At 40.0% G+C, this 19168-nt stretch overlaps 1 protein-coding gene across 12 annotated transcripts in view; it reads right to left on the bottom strand.

Annotated features, from left to right (window-relative positions):
- FGGY (FGGY carbohydrate kinase domain containing) overlaps positions 1 to 19168 on the bottom strand; it is a 325709-nt gene that overhangs the window by 56319 nt on the left and 250222 nt on the right. For all 12 annotated transcript variants that reach the window (XR_005830063.1, XM_040609878.1, XM_040609879.1 and 9 more), the window contains one exon: positions 14843 to 14946. Coding sequence is in view for 11 of the 12 variants with exons in the window: in XM_040609878.1 (XP_040465812.1) it covers positions 14843 to 14946 (104 nt within the window). In the remaining variant the exon portion in view is untranslated. The remainder of the gene's footprint in view (positions 1 to 14842; positions 14947 to 19168) is intronic.

Here is a 19168-nt window from a genome sequence, read left to right as displayed (position 1 = left end):
CTAACTCACCTCACTCCTTAACAGAGCAACAGACCCCTCTACACGGTGGCCCGTTGTTAGACAGCAGCCAGGTCCAGCCTCTTCATCTGAGCTGACTGTGGGTATTTAATGTTTTTTTTTCAATATGCTGCATCAGTTTTGAGCCAATTGTATGTACAGTATTAGTATGTCTTAGGGTACAGCCACATGAATAAATTATTATGGGCAAAACTAGGAGGTCAGTTGCCTGGCAAAACCACCTCTACTCATCATCTTTTTGTGGTGTATCGTGTGACAGATCCCAGGGACCTCGCACATTCCACAGGAAACCAGGGCCAGGAGTCCTACTGCAGAGTTGCTGACATTGTGCAAATACACATTACAGATTACTCAGTTAAATTTCTCAGTCTGACTCTACTCTTATTACTTGACCATACAAAAGGATTCTAAAATTCTTTTTTTTTTTTTAATACTAATCTTATGAAAGAAGCTTGCAATGATATCAGCCTTCAAACATTAGCCAGCAAAGCTGGACGACTGAGATTTGTTTTAAATAGAATAGTATTTTTCACATTATAAAATCCTGCCATTTTCCTGAGGGGAAAATACAGTGCAAGAATGGTAACCATCTCTCCTACCGTAAACTTTTGACTTCCTCTCTTTGCACTCAAAACTACAAATTCAAAAGCAGAATATAAAACCAGAAAACAAGAAAATTATATCGGAAGCAAAAAGCTCTTCAATTTGTTTGCCTTACTATTATCTATTTTAAAATGGTGAAAATGTTAATAACATATCATTTCTTTGCCAAAAAAAAAATCAATCTCCTTTTCAGCCAGGAAAAGATGGCAGTAAAATGAGAGAGACAGACAGAGAGAGAGATATGAAAATTTCAAGCATGATTAAATCAAATCGAGTGACTACGTATCTTATTTTCACTATTATTGCCTACCTCATCAGGGCGAGGAAACTCAACTGCACAAAATTCGAGTCTCACTGCATTTAGGGCTGCCATAAACCTTCCCACCTAACCTGCTCATAAGGACAGAATAAAACCAGGGTGGGTGCTCCAGTCCATAAACGGTACTGAAATCCCAACAACCTATGATACTTAGCCACCAAACTCTCACAAGGCTCCCAGTAATGTCTTTGTAGCTCCCTCCCATCCAAACAAATCTCCTAGCTGTACATGCGGAGCCTGTACCTCCATGTACTTTTTGATAAAAGCATAAGAGGCAGCCTACAACCTATATTCTCATTCTTTCTCTCTATGCCATAATAAAGGAGCTGGGAGGAGGATTAGAGATACCACAAACACGTGACCCATGACCCACTGTTTAAAAGCAGACGATGCACCATGGAAAAAAGGTGCAATGAAGTGCTAGGAGATGCGATGCGTCTCTCAGCCACCTCACCCTACCTTTCACCCAGGAGCACTCCAGCCACAGAAGATGGAGAGGGCCGCGTCTGAACAATGTGTTCCTCAAGTCATGTTTCAATTGTTTGCTGAAATTTGTCTGCTGTTTACAAAAGATTGGACCTGTAATCGGACATGAATGTTTGGAAAGTGGTCACTTAAAAGCACAAGCTAGAAAAGGAGCATGTCTTAATGGTACCCGTATCAGGACCATTAAGTAATCACCCTACCACGCTACCTGTAGGCACTTTGTGAGACAAACAATTAGAGGGGGGAAGTATAAAAATCAGTGTTCTGGAAAAGACACAAACTTCTCAGCCTTCCATGAGATCCACTGAGAGTGGCAAACCTCTGCCAGCAGTCTTCTGACCACTGAGCAATGACTTTACTGACCCACTGTGAGCAGCAGACTGTCACGTTTGCCTTCATGTGGGTAATCCACCCATGAAACGCTAAAAAACTCCAAGCCATCTATACAAATTAGGGTCACTAACCTCACATGTGATGGAGGAGAATGGCAGCTTGCGGTTAGATAGCTCTACTATATTGGAAGTTGGATCCTGAGACTCCTGTTATAGAGGCAAGTCCTGAACACTGTTCAGGTAAAACTGAAACCAATGAACAGAAAATCTGAGCAATAAGATCCATCCTTCCAACTGACCAACAGACAAAAAGACCAAGATGGTAGAAAAATAATCCTGAGACCAATGGGCTGGGGAGGCTGCTTGAGATCCAGCAGATGGTCTTCTAAAAAGGCATCATAAACTAAAAGGTGTTAGAGGGGTAGATGCACTTGCTTTATTTGTAGAATGATGCTGTTTTCTTTGTAGAAAGTTTATGAAGAACTGTCAGATGGTTGAGACACTGGACTCAAGAACTGACAACGGCCCCCAGAGAGGGGCTGGAGCAAGTGGATCACACAGCTTCTGTATCAGTACAAGGAGCATCTAGAGAGCAGTTTCAGATTAACAGTTAGGTCATTCAGAGTTATATATGAGACAGGTCTCCAGGAGATCACAATGGGAGCAGGAAGAAGTCTAAGCACAGCATCTGCCTCTAGAACTATCCCTGGGTTTGCTCTCCCCAGACACAGAAAAACAATACTGGTGTCCTCAACAGAAAATTTGCACCTCTGCAAGATTTTATTTCTTGGGTGTGAGGTTAACCTCTTCTGTTTATTCCAGGAAGCAAAAGTGGAACTCAGCCTGGGACAACCTGAGAGTTTCACCTCTGGAAGTAAAACAAGAATGAATTAATGGGTAATCATTCCAGACTCATTCAATGTCCACTGTTTCCCTCTGCCTAAATCAGAGATGCAAGAACTTTAAATGCCTTATCAGGGACCCTGACCAAATGCCCAGCTTTGAAACAAAACCTTTAAACTAGATGAATTTTGACTGCTCCAAGCTTGAAAGTTCACATACATTACTTCTGCCTTTTACCAGCATCCATTAGCACAAAGCATATTTTACGTTTCAGCTTGAGAAAGTATACAACAGGCATGAAGTAACAGATCATCCTTTTCTTTGTATTCCCAAAGGTCAAGGTTTCTTACATAAATTAGTAAAAAAATACCTTTAATCTGTTAAATTGATTTCAAGATCTAAAACAAAAAAAAAACAACACCAAAGCACCCACATTTCATGATGGATTCAGAAGCTTTTTGCTAAGCACTTGGGCACTAGCAGTTCTGCATTGATTTATTTTCTTGTTTTATTTAGTGAAATGTCTGGATACAGATATACAGATTAACCTTTTTTTTTTTTCTTTTTTTTTCTTTTTTTTCTCATATTTACTGTGTCGCCTTCCTTGAAATGGAAGCTACAAGTATTTTGATAAATGGATTGAAAGGTTGTCTGGTTACACCACAGCTTCTACTTGTGTCCTCTGCTGAAATGCTATTACGTACCCTTGCAAAGCAATGCTGCTCCATGACTCACAGCAGTTACTTCTGTGCCTCTCATAACAATAGCTCACTGGGGATACAGGGCCTCAGATGAGCTTGAACAATTTATACCACCCATTTATTTTTACTTCTCTTCCAATGATAGATACTCACTGTCACAAAATGCCAGTTTATGGGAAGATTATAAATTTTCCAGCACAGATAGCTAACTGCAGGCCACTTTAAATACGCACTTTCTAACACTACAGATTGCTGCTGTGCTAAATTAAATTCCTGAAAAATCATCACAATATGAACTAACTCTTCTCAATGTTTAAAAACAATGAAAATCAAAAAGTCAAATCAAAGCTCTATACGGCCCACTAACCTGTGTTAACAGTGGCCAGTAACAGATGGGAAGGGCGTAGGAACAGGGTAAACACACAATAATTCTTCCCCAAAATATCCTGCCAGCCTCCAGCGAGTTGAGGTTCCAGCAAATTTCTGTTCTTACTTCCAACCAACAGAAGGGGTCAAGTCTTCAAAAGTGAGTGCCTGACTGCAAACAAAACGCATTTTTCATGAACAACCTCTCACTAAAAAGCTCCGTTAGTGCATTGGAAAAGAAATTTACTGTAATGCTTACTAGTAGATTAGTGTAAGTCTTTTACAAGATCACTGGAGGTTTTTAAGTGTCTAATAATCATTCCTTTAGCTCACAGCCCTTCAACTTCAGTTCTAAACAAACACGCCTCAGACGCCACTTGCAGCGTTCTTATTTTAGGAGACTAGTGAGACCTCATCCCAACCGTAAAGGTTAGGAACTGTGCATATGGAACATCTGTGTCACAAATAATGGTGGATGCTGCACCTCACTGACCAGGTACAAAACCAACTCCACCCTCCAAATGATACTTAAGAAAAGCCCACCAAGCCTCCCAGCCAAACTCCATGTAGTCCAAGACAGGCCCAGCCCTTGTCACTGGGGCTAAGACGTCAGTGTGACATGGTGGGCCAGTACAGGAACTGAGGGCCTCCCTAAGGGGTTCCTAGCACTGACCTTCTCCCAACGAGCTGATGGCAAAATTGTGAATTGTAGGAAAATATGAGCTATCCTATCTCATACCCCTTCCTGGAGACTGTATTGTAAGATCCTTGTCTTCTCTCAAAAAGTATTTTCATAGTTCCCTCTGACATGCATGCTAAGTAGATCAAGTCCTGATAACCCCAGTCCAGTCAACTCATCATCCTTCAGATGTTGCCAGTCCTGAAGGACCTGGAGCATAGTAGCTGATGTGATAGAAATTCAAGTCAAGGGTGGGAAAGAAATCTCAGATGTGGCATTTAAACAGGAAACTCAAGGGGGTTTTGCATGTAGGTATTATTCCTAACCTCATTATTTATGGGGCAGAATTATTCTTCAAAACAACCTGCATTCTTACTACAATCAATGGGAAGTATCAAGGAAAACTGAAATCTTTTCAAATGAGGTCTGGTGTATTTATTGACTCTGGATGCCCTTCCCACATGCCTTGAGGCCCTTCTTATTTATTTGTTGCATGATACAGTTCATTTTTGAGATTCATTTTCCTTTTTCACCATTACGTCAGTATTCCTTCTATATTAGTGAAGGCCACTACCAACAACAGTATCATACTTAAAGGTAAAGTCTTCTGCAATACCGCTGAGTTACTGGAAGCAGATTTACATTACATGGGATATGCTATCACACACTATTTTAAACATATTTTTAAACGTTTGAATAACTAAATGGGTAATTCCTGAGAACCTTACTTGGTGTTTATTCAGCCCTTACTTACTGAGACAAACTCCCAAGGACAAAGTAAACACTGAGAGAGGACCTCAGGCCTTCACCCACAGTTACAAACAATGAACTCAGCATAAACTGTGATTCCCGGCTGACACTGGGAGAAAAGCAGCAGCTAATGCTTCTCCTCCTTTTGCTTCCAGAATGATTATATGAGAAGAGATTTACTTTCTCTCTAATAAAACTTGCCCATTCTAAGATCTTCCCCCACCCACAGCTGCAGCAGCAACAGGAAACTTAGAAAAACTACTGATTCATGAGAGGCTGAATAAAATTGGAAATGGAGGAAAAAAGCCTTAGTTAGAAGCCTACTGCCCAAATACTGATGAATTTTGCCTGACTGGGGGTTGCTGGTAGAAAAAATAAAAAGGTAATTAGAAATACCATTGCATATATACCACCTTGGACCATGGAGCCCTTTTAACACCCAGCACTCACGTATCACACTGTTCATTAGAAAGATCTCTGTCTGCACAACTTCAGTTTCATGCTCATATTACAAGTGGGTAAAGTAAGGAAAGGCAACAATCTGACAGAATCATACGGCAAACCAGAAACAGTAAACAAAACCTAGGATTTTGACCCCAAATTCCACACTACTCATTGCAAATACGGTTAACTCCAAAATTTTAAAAGCAACAGAAAAGTATTACATTGTTTTTCATGCAATAATTGTATTCTTTTGAAAATTCTACTTAATTTTTCAGGGCCCAGAGACAACACAACTGATGACCAAGGACATCCCTTATCATACCTCATTTCACTTGTATTTTGATTATTCTTTTACAGTTCAGTTCTTGTAAGACAAGGAGCACAAAAAGGAGTCCTTTTTGTTCACCATGAGATCTAGACACACAGAATAAACAGGGTGTTTAATAAATTCATGCCTACTCACAAGAATAAGATAAACAAGGGAGCTGGAAAGGCTGTTCATTATAAATAAATATGCTTGTGATCTGAGAGAAATCCCCCATCCAGCTCTTTTCAGAACAGAACAGTCCAGGAAGACACTTGGATTAGCTCAAGACTGTGGGCTTCGGGCTAATACTTCTTCTGAGTCTAGAGAGGAGCAATCAGAATTGGTTAGTTTGCAGCGTTGATGAGAGTGTTGTACCTGTCAAATCTGATATCATCAGTTTGAATAATCTAGAAGAGGAAAGACAAAGATCTTCTCGTGTAATGCAAGAGCTGCTGCTGCTGCTGGACTTGTGTGAACAAAAATGACAATAATGATACTTAAAGAATTGATCAAAATTAAGTTGCTTTATCCTGTCCCCTGCAATGGAGTGATGCTATGCTATCCAAACGTCACTGAACAAAGACAATTTTATAATTTTCCTAGCTACAGCATCCAGAATACAACCTCCTGCCTACAACAGAAGAAACAAAACTGCCCAAACTCTATTAAAATATACAGTTGTTAGGGTTAGGAAATCAAGGTGCAAGGTGCAAGCCTCTAGAGCTGGACCTACTAACAGGTAACCCTCAGTGCCACATCGCTCAAAGTAGAGAGGCCCAAATTAGGCAGCCCAGTATTTCCAGCAGCCAGACCAGGTAAATCTTAACTAGTGTCAGCCTAAGTACATAAGAAGCTCATTCTCTCTTGCTCACTCTTCTAAGGCAAAAGGTTGGAAAAGGAGTGAGGAACAGGAAAGGAGCCTGATTAGCAGTCAGACCTGGAAGAAGCCCAACATAAGCCTATATATCCATTGTGATTGTGTCAAAAAGAATGGAAAATCCAAGGAAGGAAGAAAACAGATCTCTGGTTTACGCACTGTTTATCATGTAGTGCAATATACTATTGTCTATAGCATGTCAATGCTGTCATTTCAGAACACAGAACTTTGCAACATACAAGGCAAAATTTTCAACTCCAATGTCATATGCTCCCAAGGCACTGAATAGGAGCAGCTTGTAAAAGCGAAGACATAACAATTAAAAACCTATTAAACTATGAAGTGCCTCGGTCTCCCACCTAATAAAACTGGGATAACAGTACCTGCTCTCCTACCCCATTCATTCACTGTTGCAAAGAACCCCAAGACCACCAAAGAGAAGACACTGCAGAAAGGCTTAGTATTGTAAGTCTGACACCCTAATACGTAGCTGTGTGTCACACAGAGCAGCTGCAGTTAACCGCAGCATGGAAAGCACTGCGCCTGTTGGAATTTTCAAAGCAAGTGTTTTCACTGATGTCAGTGAGACGTCTCTAGAACATGAGCCTTCGTATAGTCTCCAAGCAGAATATTTTTAAAGCATTCACCCCGTCCACATCTGTTCTTTGAGTCTTTGAACTCAAATGATCTGCTCACAAAAGGGAAGGAGAGTTGAATGTACCGTTTTCTGGAAATGTTACCAAGCATTATCTAGGTTATATACAAGAGAGATTGTATTGCTTTCAGCTACATTCCCCTGCACAGGCTGATTACCGGCACCGCAACAGGGTGCAAAACTTGGATGTTTCTGACAGGCACACACTAAATAGGCATGTCCCATTCTCCCAGTCACCGAGGCATACCTGAGCTTTGAATTATGTCAGGCCAGGAACAAAGGAATCTTACTCATAACAAAAACTTTTAATAACTCATTTACTGAGAAAGCCTCCCTTTCATCTCTGCCAAGCTTTAGGAAAGGCTGGGAGGCAAGCAGAAATAAACATTATACAGACTCACCACTGCTGGCTCTAAAGTAAACTCTCCAACTTCCTATTTACATTTCAAGATCTTAAGCTTTGTGGTTTACTAGTTCTGCAAGTAAGTGCTTTGGGTTTTGGAGGCTGCCTGCACATGATCTTCCACCACTACTGAAGTCTTCCTAGCTTTTATTAATATAATAAGGAGGTCAGAAAAGCAACAATCTTTTATATACCCTGCTAGCAGAAATATTTTACTTCTCGCCTTTTAAAAACAAAACAAAGCAAGCAAAGCATACAATGTCAAATTAATGCCAGCAAAGGGGATATTACAGTTTTGTTTGTTTCTTTTTCAAACCAAGGATGCTAGAACATGGAATGAGACAGTCTCATTAAAAGAAAAGGGTGTGGAGGACTTCTTTGAGGGACAAGTAGAAGAAGGTGGCAGTTCATGGATATATAACCCTTCTAAGGCCATAGGCTGAAAAGGCACCTAAATAGGCTCTGTGACCTTTTCCTCAGAACACTAAATCTGCGTACACTAAGGACGGGCAACCTGTAACAACAGTTGTGAAGTAAATGTGGTTTTCATTTCATGCAGCCCTCCCCAAATGTAAAAGGTCTTCATTAGCTGGGAAGTCAGCACTGTGACTGCTGCCAAATGCAATATATAAGCCAGTAGATCTGAACTGAATGAGGACAGAGCAAGGGAGAGGTTCCTGCGATACTAATTTATTTCTCCCATTTGAAAGACACTAGCTCTGTGACTCATGTGCAGAACAGGCCTTACAGAAGAGAAGAATATGAAAAAAGCATGAGGGCAGGCACTTATCAATTTCATAAAACTCGCACAGATCATTTCAAAAACTTGCCTAGGCTGCCCTAGCTTCAATAGGTTTGCTTTTGTTTTTATTTTTTTTCCCTACTGCATTCCCCCTGCTTCTCCCCACTCGCCTGACCCACCAAAACTCAGCCCCTTTCCCCTGGTCAGGAGAAGGACAAATTGCTGCCTTTGCTAAACCCTGGGTCACAGCCAGCTGGCACTCAGGCGTGTTGCCCTGGGTTTCTGGCCCTGTCCCCTCGGAGACTGCACGCTTCACGTCAGGGATGCATGTGCAGCAGTGACTGAAGAGTGCGAGGCTGAAGTGCTGCACGCAGTCCTCCGACTCACTCTCCAAAAACACATTGCTTAGTGCCATCCCACTAGATTAAATATAGCTGGCAAAGCAAGTACCAGCCTATTTAGTCCCTGCAAGTTTCCCCCTCATCACAGATGCTTTCAAGCAGCTGAGGAGTCCCTGTGTAGTAATTACTCAAAAGTCTGCTGCTTTAACAATGTGGCATGTTCTGAAGAGGAGATTCTCATATTGGAGCCAAAATACACTGAATCCACTTGCTGGTCTGGCTCCCACCGAGATTACAGAGATCAGGCTATGAGAACACTTTGAGCCAGCATGTCTCTGCAGCCTCCACTCCAGGATGTACTGCAAAGGACACGTACTGTGCATGCTTTGGGGGTGGAAACGTGCTTTACACTCTATTTGTGTGAACAAAGCTGGCAGCTTGGGCGGATATTGTGGAGCAAAGAAGCTCTATTGTGTTTGCCAGTCATCACGAGAATCAAATGAACAAATTTAGAATAAACAAATTGGGCTGAAGTTCCTGTAGCAGAAAACAGGCAAAGACTAGTCAGGCTTGGTAAAAGAGAGTACGGGATACTCTTCCTGAAATAATCCGTAGCAAATACTGGGACAGCAAAATGATCTGCCCATTTTACTGTTCGTGTAGTTGCACAGGCTCTGTCTTTTAGATCATCTAGTAAATGTGAAAAGGCAGAAGATAAATTACTTGTGCCCCTCCAATTAAAAAAAATTACTAAATTACAAGCTTCAAACCACATACACATTATCACTTGGGGAAAAAAGAATTGCACACCAAGCTAGGTGAGTCAGTTCCCAGTGACATGAGTCACAGAAGTAACAAAAACAGATAAAAAAGAAGAGACTCTATCTAAACGTGGAAAGGTTCCCTGACCATCCCAAAAAAGAAGTTTTGAGCACAGAGAGCTGATAAAGAAGGGACGACTGAAAAAGCACAGAGAGCACATCACCAAACAGAGACAGGAAAAAAGTATCAGAGCCTCTGGATAGGAAGGAACACATACCTTGTATATTTGGGACTCAAAATGCCAGCAAATTCAGACCCCCCTGCCTCAGTAAGCTGAAATCAGGCCAGACAATGTTCCCATTAGAAGCAGCTCTGGCTACTTCCTTCAGCTGTGAATCCAAAAAGGTGTTAGAGCAAGAATGACAAGTATTTTCATAATGGAACAACTGTGCTGGGACAAGTGCAAAGCAGAACGCTGATCTCTGTGAGCCTAATTCACCACAATATAGGCAGAAATGAGAATTTCTATGTGTTTTACAGACAAAGCTAATTTATGTGGATCTCTCCTACTTTGTTCAACGTGTATAAATAGCACATACCCTGTACGCACAGAAGACTAGCCAGGACCCCATACTGCAGACAACAAAAGAGAAGATGGGGTGTTGCAAAAGAAGATCCCTGCTCTCCCTCACAATGGGCTTCATTATTTCTGAATCTTGCAGCTCTGCACGCATGTGTTCCTTGTCCTCCATAAAAGGCCCAGTCTTGGCGATGAGGCAGTGCCCTCCTAGTGACTCCATAACCCTCAGCACTCTCAGTATTCCCACTCCAGAACTACCATTTATTTTTGCTTACCTTTCTAAATTACTTTAAAGTCTTTTCACAACCTCTAACTACCAAAAACCAGTCTCAGACAGTCAGTTAGGTGTCACATAAGTTTACCCAAACCTTACAGTCTAACGAAACATTTTACTTTAAGGAAAAAAAACCTTCTCATTGTTATGTGAATTTAGTGCCCACAAGAAGAGTGCTATGCTGGTATCAGGTAGGGAAAACTGCAAGATTTATAGGCTAGAACCACAGAATGGTTTAGGTTGGAAGGGACCTTTAAAGGCATCTAGTCCAACCCCCTGCAGTGAGCAGGGACATGTTCAACTAGATCAGGTTGCTCAGAGCCCCGTCCAGCCTGGCCTTGAATGTTCCAGGGCTGGGGCATCCACCACCTCTCAGCAACGTGTGCCGGTGTTTCACCACCCTCATTGTAAAAAATGTCTTCCTTATATCTAGTCTAAATCTACACATTTTTGTTTAAAACCAGGAAGAAGAAGCAGTACTGGTACATTACTTGCTGCAAGGAATAGAAAATTTCTGTGCCCAAGTCCCCTGTCACGTTGCTTGTTCATATAACTTTTTTCCTGTTTCCTAACTGGCACCCGAGAGTTAACTAAATTCTTGGTGGTTTTAAATATCTGCAAAAGGGCAATCATGCTTGTGTTCAAGACTGGGACAACATAATACAAGGTAATCTGTACCTGAAATCCCCCTGATCACATAAAGCTTTCAGAAGAAAACAAAGCATTTTTTAAACCTTTAAAATATTCCATAAAACCCGTAAGACACTGGCAGGAAGACAGGCCTTTAGGGAAACCAGTGACCTTATTCCCAGAGGTTAGGGCATGTCTGTTAGACCCATGCAAGATACTAGTTAGGACTAAGATGCAAGCGCCTATTTCAGTGCCTCAAACCTGCTGCTATTTTACCGTGAAAAACTACTCACACATTTTGTGTAGTCGCCATGGCTACACAAGGAAAGTCTCCTAAAAGTTTAAAATCTACATGTGGGTGCTAGAGCTTAGAGGCACTGTCTGGAAAGCATGATGACATACAGCAGCCCACTCAGAAAAGTCATCCACTGAGTATCCGTCACTTGAAAGGAAAACCTGTGCTGCAGAGTCAGGTCAAACCTGCAGCCAAAGAATCCCAGCCCTAAGCTAAGGGACAATCCCTCAGAAGTGAAAGGGCAGCTTATTTGCCATTCCAAATGCAAATTCTGTCGATGACTTGTGCTAGAGCAAAGGAGGCAGCAAAGAATCATGTAAAATGAATAACTGTCCAAAAATATTCAGAAAACCATCTTTTCTTTTCTTTTCCCTCATGGATAATGGATGAGCCCTGAGGTGGCAGTGACTTTCAACAACTACCAGCGCAGACCTGGACTTGGATCAGTAACCTAATTAAAACATGCCTTTTGCTTCTTTCATGAGCTATTCAAGTATCTCAACAGAAACACAAAATACTTTGTGTGTGTCTGATTACCCCAAACTGTCAGTGGTTAATTCCAGAAGTGTATCCTCACTTAAAAATGGTAGTTCTACCACAAATTAAACTATTATAGCCATGGGTAAAATTAGGTTCCACATTTGTACTTTCTAAAATATCAAAGGCATGATTAGCAAAGTCTTTTGTTCAAGATCTCTAGAGTCCTTGAGGTAATGAAAACTGGGTCATGGAGCAGTTTCTCTTAAAGTTAATGCTGTGTTCAAGCAATACCTGCTTCTGTGACTCATGGAGTATTTGGTCTAGAGAATGGAAATACTGTACCAACACCCCCCCAACGGTACTACCCCTGCTCTCCCCCAGAGAGGAGGGGGGGTGGGGGGAGGCACAGCAGATGATTTTGAACAGTTTCCTGTTACGATCCCTTGAAAGAAATCCAACTGTACTTTCACCCTGCTTTCTGTTTTCTGAATTTCTCCTGACAGTTGGCTCTTTCGTTTGCCAGAACCACAACAAAGGACGGCCTTGAGTTTCCACACAGGCCATTTTCTCCCTCTCTCGTCTCTGATCATCTCACAAAGGTATTATTGTTGCTGGCTCACTGGGGCTCAGTGCACCTGAGGCAGATCAAAGGCACTTTTTAATGCCCGCCTGACCACACAGGTCTCTCTCCCACTGCATTAAATTAAACTTGATGATTAATCTCTGTAGCCCTGAGGGTCCCTTGGTGCACACGGAGAGAGAAAATATATATTTCTATCAAAACACAAGTATAATATACTTTCATTTTATAGCCCTAATTAAAAAAAGGAACAGCTAATTTCAGCCAAATGCAGCTGCATATAGGTCTCATTAAAACACAAATACAACTGCTCTGTGTGCTCTGCATTCATTTCATGCAGTATATGCAGGTAATAGATAAAAGAAGAGTAAACCGAAGTCCTTTCACAGATTAAATCCAGAGCAGTTTAGAATTTGCTTATTGTCTGTTGGCTAGAGATTGTTATACCTCTGAGCAGATGAGTGAAGGAAGGCAGTTAAGGAAACAATTATAAAATGCTGAGTAGTTACATTTAAATAAGAATCTACTTAAAACTAGCCAAAAACTGCACAAGCATCTATTCCTGAGTCTGAACTCAAGTGATTCAGAGCTTTAAAAGGTTCTACCTTGTCTACGGTGTGCAGTCCGCGTATGACTTTGGGGTTGTTTTAATGACCGAACAGAACATTGATTAACATCAACGTGGACTTTATCATGTCACTTTTGTTACATTAGCATATTTAATGGACACACATCTGTCACGGTCATGGAGTATGCACATGAAAAAAGCTGTGAAAGTGTTTATACCGATATGCCATCCTCTAGCTGGGAAGCAAAACAACTATAGTTGATATATAACTTATAGATATATATAGTTGATATATAACTTATATATATAGATATAGAACTTATCAATATGCATAATACTAAAAATTAATAAATAACCAACACATCTCCTCCTCCAGGGCTAGTTATACTAAAGGAATAAGTTAGAGCCAGCTGGCCCATTTCCAGCTGCTCAACATTGCCCTTAGACCTTCTGGGGAAACTGTCTGCAAGCTCCTCGGCTCATTTTGGTCCAGTATTATGTCTATTAACTGACTCATTTTAACGATTTAAACTAACTCAGCTAAACGAAACAGGTTAGGAAGAGTTCACAGAAACCGCTGCTTCTGAAAGGGCAGAAACCTCCATCAAAAAAACTGGAAATAATAAAAGTAATGGCAGGCTTGAAGGGTGACTTCTTCCCCAAGAGTTGGTATTTGCAGGGTGCCCTACCTGCCTAGTGATAGACAAAGAGATACCAGTGTAATTTTTCAGAGACAGAGTAAGCTAAGAGTGATGGAGTTTGAGGTTTGAAACTCTTGTTTAGGAAGAAATCCAAATATATTCCAATTGGCCTACAGGATTCACGCTTTTGTGAAATGCTCTTCTTCACAATACTGGGATTACTCACATCTTTAAATTCAATCATGTGCTAAAATGCTTTGCTGAACTACAATCCATGTGACAAGATCACTATTTATTCATGCTCAAGATCACCATGTATTCCTGCTGTTACTACGAAGACAACGTAACTTACTGTTAAGCCTGACATTTGATTATCAGCTTCCTTTCTTTTTCTCTGCTGGAGCTCTTTCCATGAACACTTCTAGCATTCTCTCTCTCCAACACCTCTAGCACTCTCATTGCCATTTGCTCATTTTGGAAAAATCCAAGTTGTAATCAGTCTAAATTTAAGACCAAAATGAGTTTTAAATAAAAAATGTGGCAGAAAAGGGTACTTATCTAAATGGAATGCTTTCAGACTCATACATTTTAAAAAGGTATAAATTTCAAAAGCAGACACTAAATTTTAATTGCAATCTCAGAAAAAGCTTTTGTATTAATTCACTGAGAAAAATTAGCAAAGTGAAAATTGCTTATTGGGGCTTTTCTTTCTTTTTAGTCACGATACTTATCATAATTCTATACATCATGGCAACTTTCAGCAGTAGAAGGATTTATATTGATTAAGTGAAGAGGTGGGGGAGAAGGACTGTGACTGAAGACATGCACTCCTTCTCCAAAGACCCTATTCTGCAACACATTAGTGACAGGCTTGTCATGGATAAGTCAAGCTTAGAGTCTTTGGCTCAGATTTCAGGCTGCTCTTTAAGCCACTCTAGCATCGTGGGTTTTACTTTCCATGTCATTTTTCAGTATTGATTTCTACTACTATTAAAGTTCTTGCTTAATACCAAATGCATGGTAATATATAATTAATATCCAAAGGTAAAGATAGAGTTACCAGAAAAAAATTCAAGGAAAAGGGTGAAAAGGACAAAGGTCATTTTTCCCTTCAAAAACGTCAGTTAATATATTCTGTACAAATCGGAACTACGCATACAACGTACCCCCATGTGGCATGACGACGTTCCACAGATCATAGCAACTCGGGATGTAATTGGCTGGTTCTCACATGGCAGGTTATGTCCTTTCACATCTGCTCCAATTACTCCTATTAAAATAAAATTAAAAATCTATTTTACAAAAGAGCAAGCCAACCCTCACAAAACAGAGCTCTTCCGCACATTGCTGACTATCACACTACTGCTACAAACTGAAAAAGTCTACTTAGTCAATAAACAAAGTTATTTTATCAAATCAGATTAAAATGTAGTTTTATACCAGATACATAAGGACACAAGATGATTTCTCCTATGTTCATGTTTATCACCATAATCAATAAATGTTATTTTGACAATAATCTGACCTTTATTCTCTCAGGTAGTACACTAACATGCAGAATAAAAGACTGCCCTGCTGTGAAAGGCAGTACAGTAGACTGCAGATGTGTTTATTTGTTCACAGTTTATCATGCATACACTGTATGATGTGTTTTGTCAGGGGATGAGCTGGAGAAAAGGGTAACTTGGCAGGAGACTGGAAAGCTGCCAGTTCTGTTGTCTTAACTGTGGCTGCTGTTCTGTCCGTGTCAGATGGAACCATGTAAAGGCAGATTACTCCTTCCCTTAGAGGAACTGTGCTCGGCTCTAAGGAGCTTCTGCATGCAGGACAGGGCAGGATGTAGGACAAACTCAGCAAGCACTCTGCGTGCAGCAGAACCACAGACCCAGGAGATGCCAAGAGCTTGTTTACAGAGTGGGGAAGACCTACAGCCAAGCTTTAGCACACATCACATCCTGCCTAGTTCACTTAAGGGGAGGCTAACGTGGAAATCCTGCGCTCTCCTAGGCTGCATTCCTGCATCACATTGCCCTGCACCCAGCAATATGCAGCAGCTCAACAAGTAATAGTCTTTTGTCTTATTTTTTTTTCTTGATGACTACTTTTCAACTGGCAAACCGGTCACCAGACCACGCATTGCATCTGTATCTGCAATGTGCAGTCTGGTGACAAGTTTGCCAATCCTGCTAGAAAAAAAGAAAATCTTTCTCCTCACTGTAGAAGGATCATGAAAGCATTTGCTGGACATTGTGAAAGATGCCAAGTGCTATTGCTGGTCAGTATGCTACATTTCATTAACACCTTCTTGCTTAGGTCACCACTGCAAGATTATGTTATCAAATTGGCCTGTTGAGGTTTGTCTCACCACGATTGCCACGGTTTTCATGGTATTATCGTGGTTGGAAGTTAGCTAGATAATCAGAAAACTAAGGTCTAAAATCTTACAGCCTTCAAAAATTTGTCCTTGCTTTATCCTAGCTGGCTCATAACTATGTAGCAGCATAGCTGTCATACACAGACTTTACTTGTAAGGAGCAACTGAAAGCTAAAGGTATGGCTTCTACCTTTCATTTTTCATTTTTCATGTTTCATTTTTCAGTGCTCAAACACAGACATGCATGAGTTCAGATTAAGAATTTTGGATAGGGTAGTCTAAAAGGCAATTTCCTGTGCTAGGCAACACTGTATTGAAGTTTATTAAAGGAGTTAAAAATGTTGCTCACACTTCAGAGGGAACAGGTCTATGAAACTGAATTGGCAGCAATTGTTGCAAATGTATTTTCATAAACAAAACAAAATTGAAGATCCTCATGTTTAGATATTTTTTAATCACTAAGAAAACACATTCTGCAAAACATGCATTCTGGGCCTTTTTGAAATCAGTGGGATTTTTTCAGTGGCTTTACTAGTTTAGAGTTGCTAGAGTCTTCCTATTTGTGATTAATTGAAGTCACACACCAAATACTTCTGGAACACTCTCATAACAACGAAAGCTTAGATATTTTATTCACTAAAAATAACATTAATGCTGTTATAAGTCACTTTCACCTTTAACTTAGTTGGATTTTTTCAGACTCCGAGGCAGACTCAAAATCTGTTGCAGATTCTTAAGAGAGACTGAGAACAAGAAGTCTGTATACCACACAAACTGTAGGAGAGACTTTAGAAAAGCAGGCAATGCTTAGCGTGTGTACTTTTGGATCCCTTCCACAGTGACAAAGTATTTTAGATACTGTCCAACAAATTAACTACTTTTGCTGAAATAATACTGATGTCTTTTTAAAAGGTGCAATGAAAACATTATTTTTAAGAGGCCAGTCCCAAAAGACTGGTCTCCCATACTCACATTTCTACCTGTAGGCTCTTTTAAATTGGTACAGTAGGTCAAAATGTAAGGCATAATTACTCAGCTTTTAGATTTCTATTTTTCCTTAATAGGTATCAGATGGAGTGATTCAGGAGTCATAGATGACCTCCACAGACACACATTAAATAATTCTTTACCTTTAACTTATTTTATTCAAAACTTTGAAGCTTTCATAAACTTCAGGAACCTGTCCAGCAAAAACATACTTTATAGCCAGACAAAAGCAGATCCGTACAGTGCATCAAAAGTTATTAACACTGAAAACAAGATGTCCATCATGTCATTTTGGTTTAGCCTGCAGGATATGAAAGCGTCCTTTTCATTACTGTGCTGTTACAAACTCTTTTTAAAACAACCAGCAGAATGTCTTCAAGAATAAGAACAAGGACATCCTAACCTAATGCCTACTAATATACAAGTCATAACCTTCCAAAAAAAATGTAAACCTCAGTATTTCAATGCAGATCACCAAAGGGTAAGCACTAAAACATACATCATGATGTACCCTTTTCAAAACAAAAATTTTACATCAACTACTAGAGCTATTTATTTCCAGTATTTTCACATTTTAATTCAGTTTCAAAGATCTCATCTCTATTTTCTTTTCTTTTGTCCTCCTTTTATCATTACTAAAAGATTAATTCACTGCCATCCTTAATATCTTTTAATCAGAACACAGTTTCACTTCCTAGTTCTACTATCTGTGTTCTCCTTTTGCTTTTCTGTTTTCCTCCAGGATTTCCAGCTCTGTATTCTGTATTCCAGCAGTACTCTACACAATGTAGGCTGAATTAGACTTGAAAAAGAGTCAGGTTCTTGTTATTAATAGCTATGAAGGAGAGCCATGAAGAATAGCCTCACTATTCATTCTCTTTACATATATTTGCACTCTCCAGCTCTCCTTTTGCTCCTGCTCTTTTGCTCTTCTTCTATTTAAATCTTTTCTTTTTTATTGTCTTTTCTACTAGTTTCACCACCTGTTACCCTTCCCAGATTCAAGGATGAGTTTCATCTTAAATCTTCCTCTTTTCCTAGACTCTACTCAGTTGTCGTGTGATTAGCGTGCAGGTTCTCCCACTGCATTATGGACACTCTTCCCTCTGTAATGTGTCTCTCCCTCTCTAACAACCTATAGGTTTTTTCTCCCCCAGCAATGATTTCAGTAGTCTGCTAGTGTTTATGATGCCATCTGGGAAAACATATTCTGATAAACAGGACTACCATAAGCAGACTGTCTCTATCCACTGAAGTCTTACTCTGCTGGATGCCACTAGCTATGTATTTCTAATGTTAAAGCTTCTTTACAGAAGTCTATAGCAAATGAACAGATAGCTGCTTTCCATTCTTTAAATTCAATTCATTGAATTCAGCACATGAAATTTACCGGGTAAACTTTTTGTGCTCTGAATCCAGTACTCGCATAATGATGCCAATTAAATGAGGACCCTTCACCATCATTTTCATGTGCTCTGTGACAATCCCATTTTTCAGCAAGTTCATTATTTCAGGTCAGCTTATTAATACATCCTTTTCAAGAACACAAAACTGCCAGGGCACATAGTCGTAAACACATTTTTATGCAATTAGGATACTAATTGACGCAAACAGATTTTTAAGTTGCAATAGAGGGGAGTCAACACATGTTCAACTATGACACTAAAACTCAGTCCTCATTTTGCAGCTATATCTGTATCTAATCCTTCTGAGGTAATAAGAAAAGCAACCTGTATGATTACTCAACCTCATCAGAAACAGTTGTCAGAAGCAAAGTAAAAGAAGTTAAACATTTTGAGAGTTCCAGGCCACAAGTTCTAAAAGAACAGATGAGATTTAAAACATCACAAAAACATTTGAAACAAAACTTGTACTTTAGAAGCTAATCACGTTTCATTTAAATCTAGAGAAAAATCCTCTGACGAGCAACAGATTTCCATTGAAAAGTGCTGTTTCAATAACACAGAAACTTTCTGAGGCAAGACTTTTTTCTGAATCATCAAACTAAAAAAACCTCAATCTACTGCTGAAAAAGTTACATTGAATCACTCTGTTATTGACACTATTTAGATAAGGCTGAACAGCACAGTATGAAAATGAAGTCGTGGAGCCTCACCAAATATATTTCAAT

Source organism: Falco naumanni, chromosome 11 (assembly GCF_017639655.2).
Source record: "Falco naumanni isolate bFalNau1 chromosome 11, bFalNau1.pat, whole genome shotgun sequence".
Taxonomy (NCBI): Eukaryota; Metazoa; Chordata; class Aves; order Falconiformes; family Falconidae; genus Falco; species Falco naumanni.
This window is presented reverse-complemented; position numbering and strand designations above follow the sequence as displayed.